Source organism: Carassius carassius, chromosome 22, assembly GCF_963082965.1.
Source record: "Carassius carassius chromosome 22, fCarCar2.1, whole genome shotgun sequence".
NCBI classification, from domain to species: domain Eukaryota; kingdom Metazoa; phylum Chordata; class Actinopteri; order Cypriniformes; family Cyprinidae; genus Carassius; species Carassius carassius.
The window spans coordinates 26,226,026-26,242,250 of NC_081776.1; the positions used below are offsets into that span (position 1 = coordinate 26,226,026).

Consider the following 16,225-nt stretch of genomic DNA (forward strand, 5'->3'; position numbering starts at 1 on the left):
AATATATGTACTGTAGAAAAAACATGGGTTATTTTGTAATGGTTCTACTGCAAATTCTGTTTTTGCATTTTGCAATTACTGTGGCTTTCTACAAACATTATAGATAAATCATAGTTACTGCAGTAAAATCATGGTTAATTTTATACTGTAGTTACTATGGTTTTACTATAAAAATAGTAAAACCATGGTTAGTACAAGAAAACCATGGTTAATTTTCTTAAGGGTTTGTACTAGCTGAATGTTTATTGTTAAAAAAACAGACCAGTTTTTCTACTTTATTTGGCACACACCAGTGACTTGACAAATACACTTTCACATTATAATCATTTCAGATAGTACCTGCTCCACCAATAGTCCAAATATCCCAGTTATCATTTATTTAATCTTAGATCAATTATCAATCCTTCTGGTGTCAGAAAGTTTTGCTTGTTTTTATAATTGACACCAGCTAACAGCAACCTACAAACCAATGCACTCACAATATAAGAAACATTTGCTGAAGGATGCAGTAAATATCCTTAAGTATTCTTAATAAGTATTCTTGCAGTAAAATGGCAGAAGCCAGATTTTCTCAGGATGAGTTCATGTGTCCAGTGTGTCTGGATCTCCTGAAGGATCCAGTGAGCATCCAGTGTGGACACAGTTACTGTAAGAACTGTATTACAGGTCACTGGAATCAGGAGGAACAGAAGAGAGTCTACAGCTGTCCTCAGTGCAGACAGACCTTCAGTCCAAGACCTGCTTTAGCTAAAAACACCATACTGGCTGAAGTAGTGGAGAAACTGAAGAAGACTAAACTTCCTGATGACTGTGACGCTGGAGCTGGAGATGTGCAGTGTTACGTCTGTACTGGAAGAAAATACAAAGCCGTCAAGTCCTGTCTGAACTGTCAGGAATCTTACTGTCAGACTCATTTTGATCATCATGAGGAGTTTCATTCACGTAAACCACACAAAGTGACAGAAGCCACTGGACGACTGCAAGAGATGATCTGCCAGAAACATGAAAAGCTCCTTGAGGTTTTCTGTCTCACTGATCAGAAATGTATTTGTGTGCTGTGTACGATGGATGAACATAAAAACCACAACACTGTATCAGCTGCAGCACAGAGGACAGAGAAACAGGTATGAATCAGTAGTTCACAAAAAAAAGGTTCTTCCAAACTCATATGATGTTTTTTTCCTGAGGATCAAAAGGGAAGATATTCTAAAGAATGTTTTGTTTTCCATACATTGAAAGTCAACAGGGTTCAAAACATTCAATCTAAATAAAAGGACATCATTCATACAACTCTGGAGCAATACAATCACTTTGTGAAATGAACAGTGAAATTTCAGTAATTATTCACTCTCAAATCCAATTATTTTGGCATGTTTAGTCATGTGAGCCAGTGAGGTATGATTTTGTTGACTCGTGTGATTTGGCCTCGGGATACAGAGGCATTACAGAGTTTGGAACAACATGAGAATGAGTAAATGATGACAGAATTCCAATTTTTGGGTGAGTTATCCCTATAAATTACTGATAAAATAATGGTGGCACTTATGATTGAACCTATAACCTTAATACACAAAATCTTTAACCCCTCGGACTCACCACTTCACCAATTATGATTTAGTGATTGTAGTTGTGTTACGTCCATAGGGACATAAGTTATTCTGTCATATGATTTAATTAACAATTGTGGTTACTCTGTGTGTGTGTGTGTGTGTGTGTGTGTGTGGTAGACTGATCTTGTCTCTTTTTACTCCTCCTGCTCTCTCTGCTTGGCAGGCTAATGAGTGTCACCTGATTCCTGTTTTGAGCTCGTTAGCTGGAGTATAAAGGAACCGGCAGAGCTGCAGCCCAGAGAGAGAGGCTGAGGTGTTCCATCCTTGCAACTGCCATCTTCCAGTCCCAGCGTTGCAGTTTAAGCTCTGGTTTAAACTCTTGTCTCTGTGTTTGTTGATTGCTTCACCTATAGATTTGACTTGAAGTTATTGAGATCTATCTCTGTGTTTGTTGATTGCTTCACCTATAGTGTTAGCTTGAAGTTATTGAGATCTATCTCCGTGTTTGTTGATTGCTTCACCTATAGTGTTAATGTGAAGTTATTTGGAGTAGCAGAGTGTTTCAGTTTTATTTTATTTCTTTTTGTAACTGTTTAAGTGGATGTGGAATATCTTTTTTTCTTGTAGGGAGGTGGATGTCATTTTATTTTAGAAATTACCCTTTTTTCTCCTGTGTTTAAGTTAGAGAGGAAGTCAGGGAAGCATCTCTGTAATTTATTTTTATTTTCTTTTGATAGGTAAGTTACTTCATAAAAACTTAGCCAGAGGAATATATATATATTTTTTTTGTTGTTTTGACCTTTCCCCTCCTGAAGCCTTAAGTATTTTTTTTTTCATATTCTGTTTAATAAATACCTCTGTTTGTTTGCTCAAACTGGTGTTACTGAGCTTTCTTGTGTATCAGCCCTGGGACTTGGAGACGGCAGTTCTCTCAGTCTCTCCCCACCGTTTATTTGTTACACCCCTTTCACCCCTAGATCTTTTTTTTTTAAAAAGGGGCACGTAACAAGTGGGGGCTCGTCCGCCCGTTTTTTTTTTTTCTCTTTCTATATTCTTACGGCTGCGTTGATTTGGTGAGTACATTGCTCTTTTCTCTCTTAACGTCCAGTTCTCGCTGTCTTTGCTTTAGAGTGGGGGGGGGGAGAAGGAAGAGAGTCTCTGTGGTGGTGGAAATGGAGTTTGATTTGTTGGCGTTTACTCGGTCTCCCTCCACAGAGGTCTTTCAAAAGTGTAGAAAAAAAGATCTGATTTTGATTGCAGAATTCTTTAATATAGAAATACTAAAAGAAGAGAAAAAGCAAGTGATTAAGAATTATTTGTTTGAGCAGCTGGTAGGCATTGGTATTTTACCAGAAGTTGACGAACAACCTGCGGTTGCAACAAATGCAGTGACTGAAGAGCTTGCTTCTGGTATTGAAAGTGCGAACTTTGATCCGGCCATATCCATTCGTCTAAAGGAATTAGACCTTGAAGTTAACCCTCTGGAGTCTAAGGGTATTTTTGGGGCCTGGAGAAGTTTTGTCATGCCCTGACATTTGTGCTTTTTTCAGTTTCTTATAAATATCTAAATGGGTAAAGTCTAATCTCACTGTAATCAGCACAAACTGGGCTATAATAATATAAGAAATGCATGTATGTACATGATTGTGTTTTTGAGAAAAAAAATATTATGCGTGGTTAGTGAAAAACTAAAAATGTTAAAACACTTGAATAAGGCAAAAAAACACATAAAGAACAATGGTTCCCGGGATTTTTGAGAACTGGAGCTTGTAGCCTAGAATTTTTCTTTCTAAATGATGTGAAAATCATCTTGTTTACTCACTCACAGAGAACAATATATTGATTTAAATTTTCTAAGACACTTTTTGTTGGTAAAAGTCATATGCGAGTAGGCGTCAACTACCATGAATATCATTGTGATTTACACCTGAGAAGACAAAGGCCTGCATAATGAGCTGCATAATGAGCCATTCAGTCATCTGTGCCACTGTGAGTGAGGAGTTACAAGAGAGAATGTGAGAACAAAATAAATCTATATAATTTTATGTTTGTAGTTTATTTAGAATATATTTAATTATCCCACAACATAATTTAATATCCACTTGGGGGAGCAGTTAAACAGTTTATTAGAAACAATCAAAGCTGACTTTCAAACAAATTGTTTGGCATCCTTACTCCAGTCACACAATCCTTCAGAATCCTTTTAACAATCTTATTTTCTACAAAAAAAAACATTTATTGTTATTATTATTATCATTATTATTAATGTTGAAAAGAGCTGAGAATATTTTTCTGGGTTTTTAGGGGGAATAAATTGAACGAAAAGCATGTTTTTACATTTGTGACAGTTATCTATTTGTTACATTTATATTATTTACATCAAGCTTTTGAATGGTATAGTATTGTATATTGTTATTGAAACTTCATAATGTTTCACTTGATTACTATACATTTAGTCAGGAATTATAGTTTGGAAAAAGTATTTGGAAAAAGTCTAACTAGTAAAATGTTTACACGTTATGTATAAACTAGTACAAGTATATAAATCAATAAAAAGAGACTTACTCATGTTTATGATCTCTGCTGAATAAAGTGCTGCATTCTTTTTTTCTGAGGAAATCCATTTCTCAAATCCTCAACCACATGACATCTTTTTGGGGTGAATTATGTCTTATTCCTCTCATCGCGAAGCAAACAGTAAAATAAACACTTGAAGAACAGGCTCGCTGCTTTTTCTTCTGTTATGGGCGTATTCAAGCCGCGCGCTTCAGTTTGAATCTGAATAGCGCGTTCAGCGCGGGGGCGTGGTCACATTAGATATAATGAAGGGAGACTTGAAAAACAGACATCGCGTTGTTTTCATATGGATTACTTTATCACAGAATATCTGTTTTCGGCGGCACTTGTTTAGTTTAAAAATAGACATGTCAAGCTTTCTATAGATATCTCCCCCATGTATTTTCGTTGAGTATTCACGGAGTTACAGTTCATTTTAATGACTTGTTTGTAAATGAAGATAAGCGCAGACAAAGGCTGCAGACAGCACACCTTGTTTGTTATCTTTATTTTATAAGTGCACAAAGTTTTGTTGTTATTATGTCTGTATCCAAAAAAAAGTAGACCCTTTACAGATTCGATTGATGTATTGCTCTTATCTGTACGATTAAAACTGAAAGTGTAATTTAAGGTCTTTTCGGGGTTATCAGGAGAAAATGACTCAAAACGCGTATCCGCGTTAATCGACTCGAAAGGGTTAAAAAGCAAGAGAATGAGAATTTACGGTTAAAACTCAGAGTGGTAGAGGCAGAAACCGATAGAGAGGTTAAACTCCGTACTATAGCACTACGGTCGGCGGAGGTGAGCCGGAAACCTATTCCCGCTCCGCGCTCAAGAACTCCCTCTGTTTCTTCTCCTCCTACACCCGTATTCTCACACATAAGGGGTGCTCAAGAGTTTGATGTCAGCAAATACATCAAGCTTGTGCCTCCCTTCCGCGAGTCGGAGGTTGATGCCTACTTTGTCGCTTTTGAGCGCGTCGCAGGTAAACTGAAATGGCCGAGTGATATGTGGGCATTATTGTTGCAATGTAGCTTAACGGGTAAAGCTCAAGAGATTTGCGCGTCGTTGCCAATTGAGCAGTCTCTCGATTATGATATCCTTAAAACCGCTGTTCTCAGAGGCTATGAACTAGTTCCTGAAGCGTATCGTCAAAAGTTTCGAGTGCATGCAAAGTCAGAGAGACAGACGCATGTGGAATTTGCGAGAGAGAAAAGAGTAATGTTTGAAAAATGGTGCCTCTCCAGTAAGGCCACTACTTTTGAGCAATTACAAGAATTGATCTTACTGGAGGACTTTAAAACCTGTCTTCCCGAAGGTGTCGTCGTTCATTTGAATGAACAAAAAGTGAATTCGTTGTTGAGTGCTGCTGTGTTGGCAGATGAGTTTGTTTTGACGCACCGCAATGTGTTTCCGTCTGCTCGATCCTCAAACATGCCGTTTGCTAATAAAAACACTATGCAAGATTTGTCACGTGTAGCTCCCTATACGGCAAAAAGTAACGGAAATAGGGACAAGTCCACCTCTTCAGGTGGAAGAGACAAACGTTCACGTTTTTATTGCCTTGACGGAGGTCATTTAATTGCTGATTGTCAGGCTTGGAAAAAGAAAAATTCCGAGGCTAAAACCAAAAAGGTGGCGTTAGTGCAAACCATGTCTGTAATTAAGGATGAGTCTATGAAACCTTTTCTTCTTTCTGGCACTATTTCCTTGTCTGATAATGCGCAGCAGTCTGTTGTGATTTTGCGTGACACTGGCTCGGCACAGTCCTTTGTCTTAAAAGATTTACTGCCCTTCTCACAAAGCTCGTACACTGGCACGGATGTGTTAATTCGTGGTATTGAAATGGGGTGTGATAGTGTTCCTCTACATCGAGTACACTTAAAATCTGATCTTGTGACTGGATTAGTTCATCTCGGGGTGCGGGAGCAGTTGCCATTTGAAGGGGTGGGTCTCCTACTAGGAAATGACCTGGCAGGTGGTCAAGTTTTTCCCAGACCTATAGTAGGGAACGACGGTAAAGCTGATGATACTTCTAGTCTTTTCCAACAGTTTCCGTCTACATTTTCTGTGTGTGCAGTGACCCGAGCACAGTCCAAAAAATTTGAAGACGTTGTAAATCTTACTGACTCATTCTTACAAGTGCCCTTTGAACCTCTCAAATGTGAGTTAATGATAGAACCTAAGTTTGGGGAAGGTGTTGATGTAAATAGCCCACATGAGACTATTGGCGTTGACCGAGCTCAGCTAATTGCTGCACAGAAGGCAGACCCATCTATTACTGCATGTTTTGATGCTGCCCTTGCCTGTAAGAAAGTGCCCGAAGCTAGAATTGCCTACTACTGTGATAACGGGGTGTTAATGAGGAAGTGGAAGCCAGAGGATAGTGATTCTGACTGCCATGAAGTCCACCAAGTCGTCCTCCCTGCTGCTTATCGTCCACAGGTCCTGAAGCTTGCTCACGATAATGTACTTGCAGGGCATTTAGGTGTCAATAAAACCTTTCACCGTGTAACCAAGTACTTCTTTTGGCCAAAGTGCAAGTCCTCAATAGCTGAGTTTTGCAGAACTTGTGAGATATGTCAGAGGACTGGCAAACCAAACCAGAAGGTCCCCGTTGCTCCTCTGCATCCAGTGCCAGTGATGGCTGAACCATTTGAAAGGTTGATCCTAGATTGCGTAGGTCCACTGCCTAAAACCAAAAGTGGTTACCAGTATGTGTTGACCATCATGTGCACCGCAACCAGGTTCCCTGAAGCTGTTCCCTTGCGTACAATTAAATCCCCTGCTGTGATTAAGGCCCTGGTGAAGTTTTGTACTACGTTTGGGTTACCCAAAGAGATCCAAACAGATCAAGGATCAAACTTTACCTCAAAGAAATTCAAGCAAATGTTAGTTGAAATGGGAGTGTCGCACCGCATGTCAACTGCATATCATCCTGAGTCGCAGGGGGCCCTGGAGCGGTATCATCAGACCTTAAAAGCCATGATCCGTGCATACTGTGTTGAAACTGGGAGAGAATGGGATGAGGGGCTTCCTTTTCTTCTGTTTGCCACTCGTGAGTCTGTGCAGGAGTCAACTGGATTTAGTCCTGCAGACCTTGTGTTTGGCCACACAGTTCGCGGCCCGATGAAAATGCTGAGTGAACAGCTGCTTTCTCAGAATCATTCGCCTGTGTCAGTGTCAGAATATGTCAGTTCTTTCAAAGAACGCCTGCATTGTGCCTGGGACATTGCCAAAAGGCATTTAAGTGATACCCAAGTAAAAATGAAGTCACGCTTCGACAAGAAAAGTGTTACCCGCAAGTTCAATCCTGGTGATCTTGTCCTAGTCTTTTTACCCGTTCCAGATTCTGTGTTTGCGGCAAAATTTTCAGGCCCATATACTATTGAAAGAAAACTGAGTGACACTGATTATGTGGTTGCCACCCCAGACCGGAAAAGACGTAAACGCGTCTGTCACATAAATATGTTGAAAAGATATCTGAAACGTAGTGAGGAAAATTGCAAGGCTAATCCAAATGTTACCCCTGTAGCTGCGATCTCAACTGCCAGTTATTGTCTTGCTGAAGATGGCTTGGTAGATAAAGTTCCTGTCAGCTCATGTGGAAAACTTAAAAATTCAGTGATTCTGAAAAACTTGCCTGATACTCTTCCCTATCTTACAGTCTGTCAACGTAAAGAACTGCTGCAGCTGATAGCCAAGTACCCTTCACTGTTTGCTGATGTACCAGGCAGAACTTCAATGCTGACCCATGATATTGATGTGGGTGATTCTTTGCCAGTAAAACAGCATGCCTACAGAGTGAACCCAAAGAAACGTGCAATAATGAAGGAGGAGGTGGAGTACATGATGCGTTATGATATTGCAGTGCCCAGTCAGAGCCCGTGGAGTTCCCCCTGTTTACTGGTGCCAAAGCCAGACTCCTCTTTTCGGTTCTGCACAGACTATCGCAAGGTGAACAAAATCACTAAGGCAGACTCGTTCCCGTTGCCACGAATGGAGGATTGTGTAGACCGGGTGGGCTCCGCTAACTTTGTATCAAAATTAGACCTCCTTAAGGGCTACTGGCAAGTTCCCCTAACTCCCCGTGCCTCTGAAATTTCCGCCTTTGTGACACCAGATCATTTCATGCAGTACAACGTTTTAGCGTTTGGGATGCGAAATGCCCCCGCTACATTTCAACGCCTGATGCAGAGGGTCTTGGCCGATGTCACACATTGTGAGGTCTACATCGACGATGTTGTTGTCTATTCAAGCACATGGGAAGAGCATGTTAAAACACTTGAGAGTGTGTTTGATAAGTTGGCTATGGCGTCACTAACTTTAAATGCTGCCAAATGTGAATTCGGAAAAGCAGCAGTCACTTATCTGGGAAAACAAGTGGGTCAGGGATGTGTGAGACCTGTGGTTGCCAAAGTGGAGGCTATCTTACAGTTCCCTACCCCCAGCAATAAGCGCGAGTTGCGCAGATTTCTCGGAATGGCTGGTTACTATCGAGGGTTTTGCAGAAACTTCTCTGCATTAGTTTCTCCACTCACTGACCTCTTGAGTAATAGCCGAAAGTTCATCTGGGGTTGTGAATGTTCCCTAGCTTTTAATGCAGTGAAAGACCTGTTGTGTAACGCACCTGTGCTTCTAGCCCCCAACTTTGAAAAGTCATTCAAATTGCAAGTGGATGCCAGTGCCACAGGGGCAGTGTTATTACAGGAAGATGAACGTGGTATTGGTCATCCGGTGTCCTATTTCTCAAAGAAGTTTGTGTCATATCAGAAGCAATATAGCACCATCGAGAAAGAAGCTCTTGCTCTCTTACTTGCGCTTCAACACTTTGATGTTTACGTAGGAGGTAGTGCAAACCCTCTTCTTGTGTACACCGATCACAACCCCTTAACTTTCCTAGCCCAGATGTCTAACTCGAATCAACGCTTGATGCGATGGGCATTAGTTGTTCAGGAGTATAATCTTGACATTCGTCATATGAAGGGGGCTAAAAATGTAATTGCCGATGCGCTGTCTAGGACAGGTGGTACTGAAATTTAAGTGTTATGCAAGTTTTTTTTTTTTTTTCCCAAGTCAAAGGAGAAAAGAGGAAAAAAAAAAATATTTAGTGGTGGGGGTGTTACGTCCATAGGGACATAAGTTATTCTGTCATATGATTTAATTAACAATTGTGGTTACTCTGTGTGTGTGTGTGTGTGTGTGTGTGTGTGTGGTAGACTGATCTTGTCTCTTTTTACTCCTCCTGCTCTCTCTGCTTGGCAGGCTAATGAGTGTCACCTGATTCCTGTTTTGAGCTCGTTAGCTGGAGTATAAAGGAACCGGCAGAGCTGCAGCCCAGAGAGAGAGGCTGAGGTGTTCCATCCTTGCAACTGCCATCTTCCAGTCCCAGCGTTGCAGTTTAAGCTCTGGTTTAAACTCTTGTCTCTGTGTTTGTTGATTGCTTCACCTATAGATTTGACTTGAAGTTATTGAGATCTATCTCTGTGTTTGTTGATTGCTTCACCTATAGTGTTAGCTTGAAGTTATTGAGATCTATCTCCGTGTTTGTTGATTGCTTCACCTATAGTGTTAATGTGAAGTTATTTGGAGTAGCAGAGTGTTTCAGTTTTATTTTATTTCTTTTTGTAACTGTTTAAGTGGATGTGGAATATCTTTTTTTCTTGTAGGGAGGTGGATGTCATTTATTTTAGAAATTACCCTTTTTTCTCCTGTGTTTAAGTTAGAGAGGAAGTCAGGGAAGCATCTCTGTAATTTATTTTTATTTTCTTTTGATAGGTAAGTTACTTCATAAAAACTTAGCCAGAGGAATATTTTTTTTTTTTTTGTTTTTGTTTTGACCTTTCCCCTCCAGAAGCCTTAAGTATTTTTTTTTTCATATTCTGTTTAATAAATACCTCTGTTTGTTTGCTCAAACTGGTGTTACTGAGCTTTCTTGTGTATCAGCCCTGGGACTTGGAGACGGCAGTTCTCTCAGTCTCTCCCCACCGTTTATTTGTTACACCCCTTTCACCCCTAGATCTTTTTTTTTTAAAAAGGGGCACGTAACAGTTGTGTGTGACATTTCCCGTTATTGGTTTGTCCTACAGCACCAGCTGAAGGAGACTCAGAAGACGTTCCAGCAGAAAATCCAGCAGAGAGAGAAAGATCTCCAGCAGCTGAGAGAGGCTGTGAAGTCCCATAAGGTGAGTCTGGAGAAGAAGAGAAGTTTAATCATCTCAGGACTCTTGTCTTTCAGTACCATTGAAGCTCACTGTGATAGTGATGTGTGTCTAACAGCGCTCCGCACAGACAGCAGTGGAGGACAGTGAGAGGATCTTTACTGAGCTCATCCGCTCCATTGAGAGAAGCCGCTCTGAGCTGATACGACTGATCAGAGATCAGGAAAAGACTGCAGTGAGTCAAGCTGAAGAACAACTGGAGCGACTGGAGCAGGAGATCAATGATCTGAGGAGGAGAGACGCTGAGCTGGAGCAACTTTCACACACACAGGATCACATTCTGTTCCTGCAGGTAACACAGATCTAGAAGAACAGGATCAGAGTGGACTTGAGCCAGATCCTGCTATGATGTGACTCACAGAGAAGCATTTCATTAAAGCATTGTTATAATATAATCATGGAAGCTATATATAGCTACCAAACACCACTTGTTTCACCAACAGTACAAAACTAATATATCCTATTATATTTAATATATTACCTATATTGTCTTTCAGATTTCTTATTGCATGGTGAACTCAATAGTACCAAGTAACATTTATCAAGTCTTGATTACACACACACACATATGGATGGATGAAAGAATGTACACATTTGATGCTGTAAAAGTGCTGGATTTAGGTGATGCTAAAGAAAAGTCAAATCAACTAGTCACACAAATCTGATAGTAGTGCAGGTTATTGGGTTTAATAGTTTTGATTTCCGTTTTCTGTAGAGTTTCCAGTCTCTCTCAACACCTCCTGAATCTACAGACAAAAATGACATTCCCTTCACTTCTGTCCTCTCTTTCGATGGAGTAATAGCATCTGTCCATCAGCTGAGAGACAAACTGGAAGAGTTTTGCAAAGAGGAGCTCAAAAAGATCTCAAACAGAGGTAAAGTCCTGGAGATTCATCTGCTCTCAGAAATGAGTCCTCCATCATCTCATATCATGGAGAACATCATATCAGAAATATCTTATAATTCATAGGTCTTCAACCCTGCTCCTGGGGACCCACTGTCCTGTAGAATTTAGCTCCAATCCTAATCAAACATACCTGAAGCAGCTATTCAATTTTCTCTTGACATGATATTTACACGGTTTATGTCTGTTTTTCACAGTCATATTCGGCAATGTTGTTTGCAGGACCAGGAAATACTTCCTACAATGTAAGTCAAAGAAAACAAGCAGAAACACTCACATAGGCTACATTCACACTGCAGGAAAATCTGGTCAACATCCACATTTTTTGTTCATATATGTGACTTACATTACTTTGTTTTATGACACCACAAACCACATGAAATCTGATAATTTTGATTCTGATTAGGGCCACCTTCATATGTGGTCCTACATCTGATTCAGGTCAGATGTTCTGCTATGTGACCTCAGTCTGATCTGAGCAATAATGCTTGCAGTGGGAATGCCAGCCTCAGTGTGCTAATGTACTACTTGTAGATGTTGAAAGAAAACATGAAACAGGAGTTTTATAACTGATCATGTAAATGATGATTTGCACAAAAAAAACTCTGTATTGAAGCACTGCTGTGCTGATACACTGAATGTGAAGATTTCAGTTACATTAATAGACCAAAGACATTCATTATTCCTTATTGTTTTGTGTTTTATCTTCATCAGATTCCCATCATCTCACTTTGGATTCAAACACAGTAAATAAATATCTCCGTCTGTCTGAGAAGAACAGAGTAATTTCTGGTACTCTCACAGAGCAGAAGTATCCTGATCATCCAGACAGATTTGATGGATATAATCTTCAGGTGTTGTGTAGAGAGAGTGTGTGTGGACGCTGTTACTGGGAGATTGAGTGGAGTGGGATGTTTGGTGTGGAGATATCAGTATCATATAAGAACATCAGAAAGAAGGGATGGGGTGATGAATGTTGGTTTGGACATAATGATCAGTCTTGGAGTTTGTTCTGCTCTCCTGACAGTTACTCATTCAGACACAATAACATAGAGACTGATCTCCCAGTGAAGCCCATCAGAAGCTCTCATAGAACTGGAGTGTTTGTGGATCACAGTGCAGGAACTCTGTCCTTCTACAGCGTCTCTCACACAATGAGCCTCATCCACACAGTCCAGACCACATTCACTCAGCCGCTCTATCCTGGGTTTTATGTTTTTATTGGATCATCAGTGAAAATGTGTGATGTATCAGAATAGATTGTAGCCCTAATACTTTTTTAAACTGAAATGTTTATACATATATAAGTTTTTTTTTTTTTTTATATGGTACAAGGTTTTCCTATATTTTCCCATTAATTAAATCATAACAACAAAAAGTTTAAATTAATAAATATAAAAAAAATAAAACATTGAAATTAAATTATTTATTAATTACTAATGAAATTATATTTTACTTGCTTACCAGCATATCATGTGACCAGTAATGCTGTTGGATATCAGAAAACCTAAGTCAAATTGGACACATACGTTGTATGTACCAATAAAAGAACATTTTTAAAACCTTATTCAAAATGAAAGAAAAGAAAAATAAAACCAGTATGTGAAAGAATCAAAGCAAGAAAAACAGCGTACAGTGAGGACCACATAACCACCACATTTACATGCACAGATGGTGCTAATTCCTACACTTTTGAAATCTGGTTTTGAGAGTTTAATTGAATAACCAATGACAGACAAAGCAGAATCCCAATAAAAGACATACATCTGAAAGGGGAAACATATCCTGTTACTAATTTACATGCATATATATATATATTTTTTATTATTATTATTGCCCATGTCTGAATTGAAGATATGTCATAATATCTGTACTATGAATGTAAATGTAATGATTTCACTCAAATAAACTTACAGGTTTTAATAAAAGTGAAGATGTCTGAAATGCTCATCTAATTAATTTAAATAGTAACCCCGTTAATTACAGTAAGAATTGAACTAAGGAGAGATACTCAGCAGTGATTAAAGCAATCATCTGTTTGTTGCTGCCATATGCCTCGAGTTTGAGCTCCGTCACGTTAATTCTTTATCGTCCATTTTTTAATCTTGAAATCTATTTTATACACCATCATTTTCATTTCTATAAAGTGTGAATATATCCTCTATCGTATTCTACAACAAAAACAATCAGACCGCCTTGTTATCACTATTTTTATTTTGATTTCCAGAGTCCACTATTAGCTTATAGCCCGTTAACATCGCCAGCGTGGTTGCCACTAAACCCGCGTGCATTGCTAATACTCTATACACACACATTACCATTGCTTTACTCAATGTTACTTGCTTTAATGGCGGATGTATGTCTAACTTTGAGAGCAGGTGACGACACATTAGAGCTGCAGGCCGTGGAGAAGCAGTATACAGCGCGCTGCTAACAGTCACACCACCTCTACCCCGTGTGTTTCTCTGCACAGGACACCCAGGACGTGATCTTCCCAGATCCTTCACCCACGGCCCCGGGACACCATGGACCCTGGGTGCATCCACAGTGGAGGACGTGAGCCAGGCCCCGGGCTACGACTAGTCCCCCTCCAGTCTTCGAGATCTCCAGCCGGAACCGAATCGCTCCCCGCCGGCAAAACGGAATGCGACACTGTGATCGTCGGAGACTCCATCGTCCGACACGTCCGTGCTACGCTAGCCAAAGGTAAAGTGCACGCTCACTGTTTCCCTGGTGCTCGTGTTCTCGATGTTTCTGCGCAGATACCCGCGATACTGAAGGCCGCCGAGAGACCTAGAGCGGTCACACTTCACGCCGGTGTTAACGACAGCACGCTGCGATAGACGGAGACACTGAAGAGGGACTTCAGGAGCCTGATCGAGACGATGCGCAGCAAAACGCCCGTGACGACGATTATCGTGTCAGGACCACTGACGAGGACACGAAAGTTTCAGTAGACTTTTTGCTTTAAATGAATAGTTATTGTCATGGTGTAATGAACAGAAACTGCTCTTTATTAATAAACGGAATCTTTTCTGGGAGCGTCCTAGGCTTTTTCGAGCAGATGGCCTGCACCCCAGCAGAGTCGGAGCAGAACTCCTCTCGGACAACATCTCTAGGACTCTACACTCCATATTAGGGCTGTGCAAAAAATCGAAGGCGATTTTCATGCGCATCTAGTCAGTAAAGGTGCTCCTTGTATATATCCGGCACGTGAGTTCAGATCAGGATTGCCAGGTTTTCAAAACTAAATCTGCCCAATTGCTTCTCAAAACTAGCCCAATCGCGTTTTGTTCCGGGCGATAAAATACACATTTTTTTGGCGGGGTTCCCTTGGTAAAATTTGCATTTTAGGGGCTTAACATCACGTTATTGGGATTGGGGTCGCTTCAACCCGAGGACATGCAAAACTACCGCAGACTTAGCAACCTACTGGTTAGCATTTACTACACAGAGCCGTAGTTCACTGACAAAAAATTGATATCAAAATCGCAGGCGATTCTTTGCCGATTTTGAAAGTGATTTTGTGAAGCTTGTCAGTGAACTACGGCTCTGTGTAGTAAATGCCGCTCCACCTGAACCAGTGTTACCAAGTCCGCGGTTGTTTTTCATGTCCGTGGGTTGAAGCGACCCCAATCCCAATAACGTGATATTTAGCCCCTAAAATGCGAATTTTACTAAGGCAACCCTGCCAATCTATTAAGACTGTGTCTGTTCCCCGAAGAGTGAGGTCAAAATATAAATTTAATGTAGGATCTAGAAAAAATCTTATCGTGATTAAACCAGAAAAACGTAAAATAAATGGACAAAAACAATTTTCAAAGTTTGGGCTCATTAACATTAGATCACTCACACCCAAAGCAGTTATTGTAAATGAAATAATCACAGATAATAGTTTTGATGTACTCTGCTTGACTGAAACCTGACTATATTGGTCTAAATGAGTCTACTCCACCAAACAACTGTTATAAGCATGAGCCCCGTCAGACTGGTCGTGAGGGAGGTGTTGCAACAATATATAGTGATATTCTCCATGTTACCCAGAAAACAGGATACAGGTTTAACTCATTCAAAATACTTCTGCTTAATGTTACACTGTCATATATGCAAAAGAAATCTATTGTATCTCTTGCTCTGGCTACTGTGTATAGACACCAGGGCCGTATACAGAATTCCTGGAAGAATTTGCAGATTTCCTCTCAGAGCTTTTGGTTACAGTTGATAAAGCGCAAATTTTTGGAGATTTTAACATTCATGTTGATAATACAAATTATGCTTTAGGACTTGCGTTTACTGACTTAAACTGTTTTGGAGTAAAGCAAAATGCCACTCATCATTTTAATCATACGCTAGATTTAATTATATCGCATGGAATCTTATTGATAGATTCCATATTAGTGATTAAGTTACTGACCATTTCCTTGTATCGTGCATTCTGCGTATTGATGATATTAAATATATGGCTTCGCGTTATCGTCCGGGCAGAACTATTGTTCCAGCAATAGACAATAAACCAAAGACAGATTCGCAAATAACCTGCCTGATTTATCTCAACTGCTCTGTGTACCCATAAATACACATGAACTAGATGAAATGACTGGCAACATGGGCACTATCTTCTCTAATACATTAGAAGCTGTTGCATCAAATTTAAAAAGGTTAGTGAAAAATGTACTGTGACATGGTACCAGAGGTGGAAAGTAACGAATTACATTTACTCGCGTTACTGTAATTGAGTAGCTTTTTTGTGTACTAATACTTTTTAAAGTAATTTTTTAAATCTGTAATTTTACTTTTACTTAAGTATATTTTGTTTGAAGTATTGTACTTTGCTACATTTTAAAACACATTAGTTACTGAGTAAAAAAAATAAAAATAAAAAAAGAAATGCTCCCTGGAAACTACGGCAGTAAATAATGGGCAGGAGGGCAAACTGGCGCTAAAATCACAAGAAAGATGCAGACGGACAAAACAGGCAATAGTGGTGCAGACAC

At 39.9% G+C, this 16,225-nt stretch overlaps 1 protein-coding gene across 1 annotated transcript; it reads left to right on the top strand.

Annotated features, from left to right (window-relative positions):
* The first annotated feature begins 551 nt into the window (after positions 1–551).
* On the top strand, positions 552–12,490 carry LOC132099260 (tripartite motif-containing protein 16-like). Its single transcript, XM_059505698.1, has 6 exons — positions 552–1,124; positions 10,196–10,291; positions 10,386–10,619; positions 11,043–11,202; positions 11,429–11,476; positions 11,946–12,490. The coding sequence occupies exons 1-6, from the start codon at positions 552–554 to the stop codon at positions 12,488–12,490; spliced, it is 1,656 nt and encodes a 551-aa protein (XP_059361681.1).
* The last annotated feature ends 3,735 nt before the right edge of the window (positions 12,491–16,225 follow it).

Bases quoted from the DNA above. Each gene is read 5' to 3' on its own strand.
- LOC132099260 (XM_059505698.1), top strand. From the start codon at position 552: ATGGCAGAAGCCAGATTTTCTCAGGATGAGTTCATGTGTCCAGTGTGT. The intron at 10,620-11,042 runs GTAACACAGATC...CGTTTTCTGTAG, and splicing joins ATCACATTCTGTTCCTGCAG to AGTTTCCAGTCTCTCTCAAC. The intron at 11,203-11,428 runs GTAAAGTCCTGG...TGTTTTTCACAG, and splicing joins CAAAAAGATCTCAAACAGAG to TCATATTCGGCAATGTTGTT.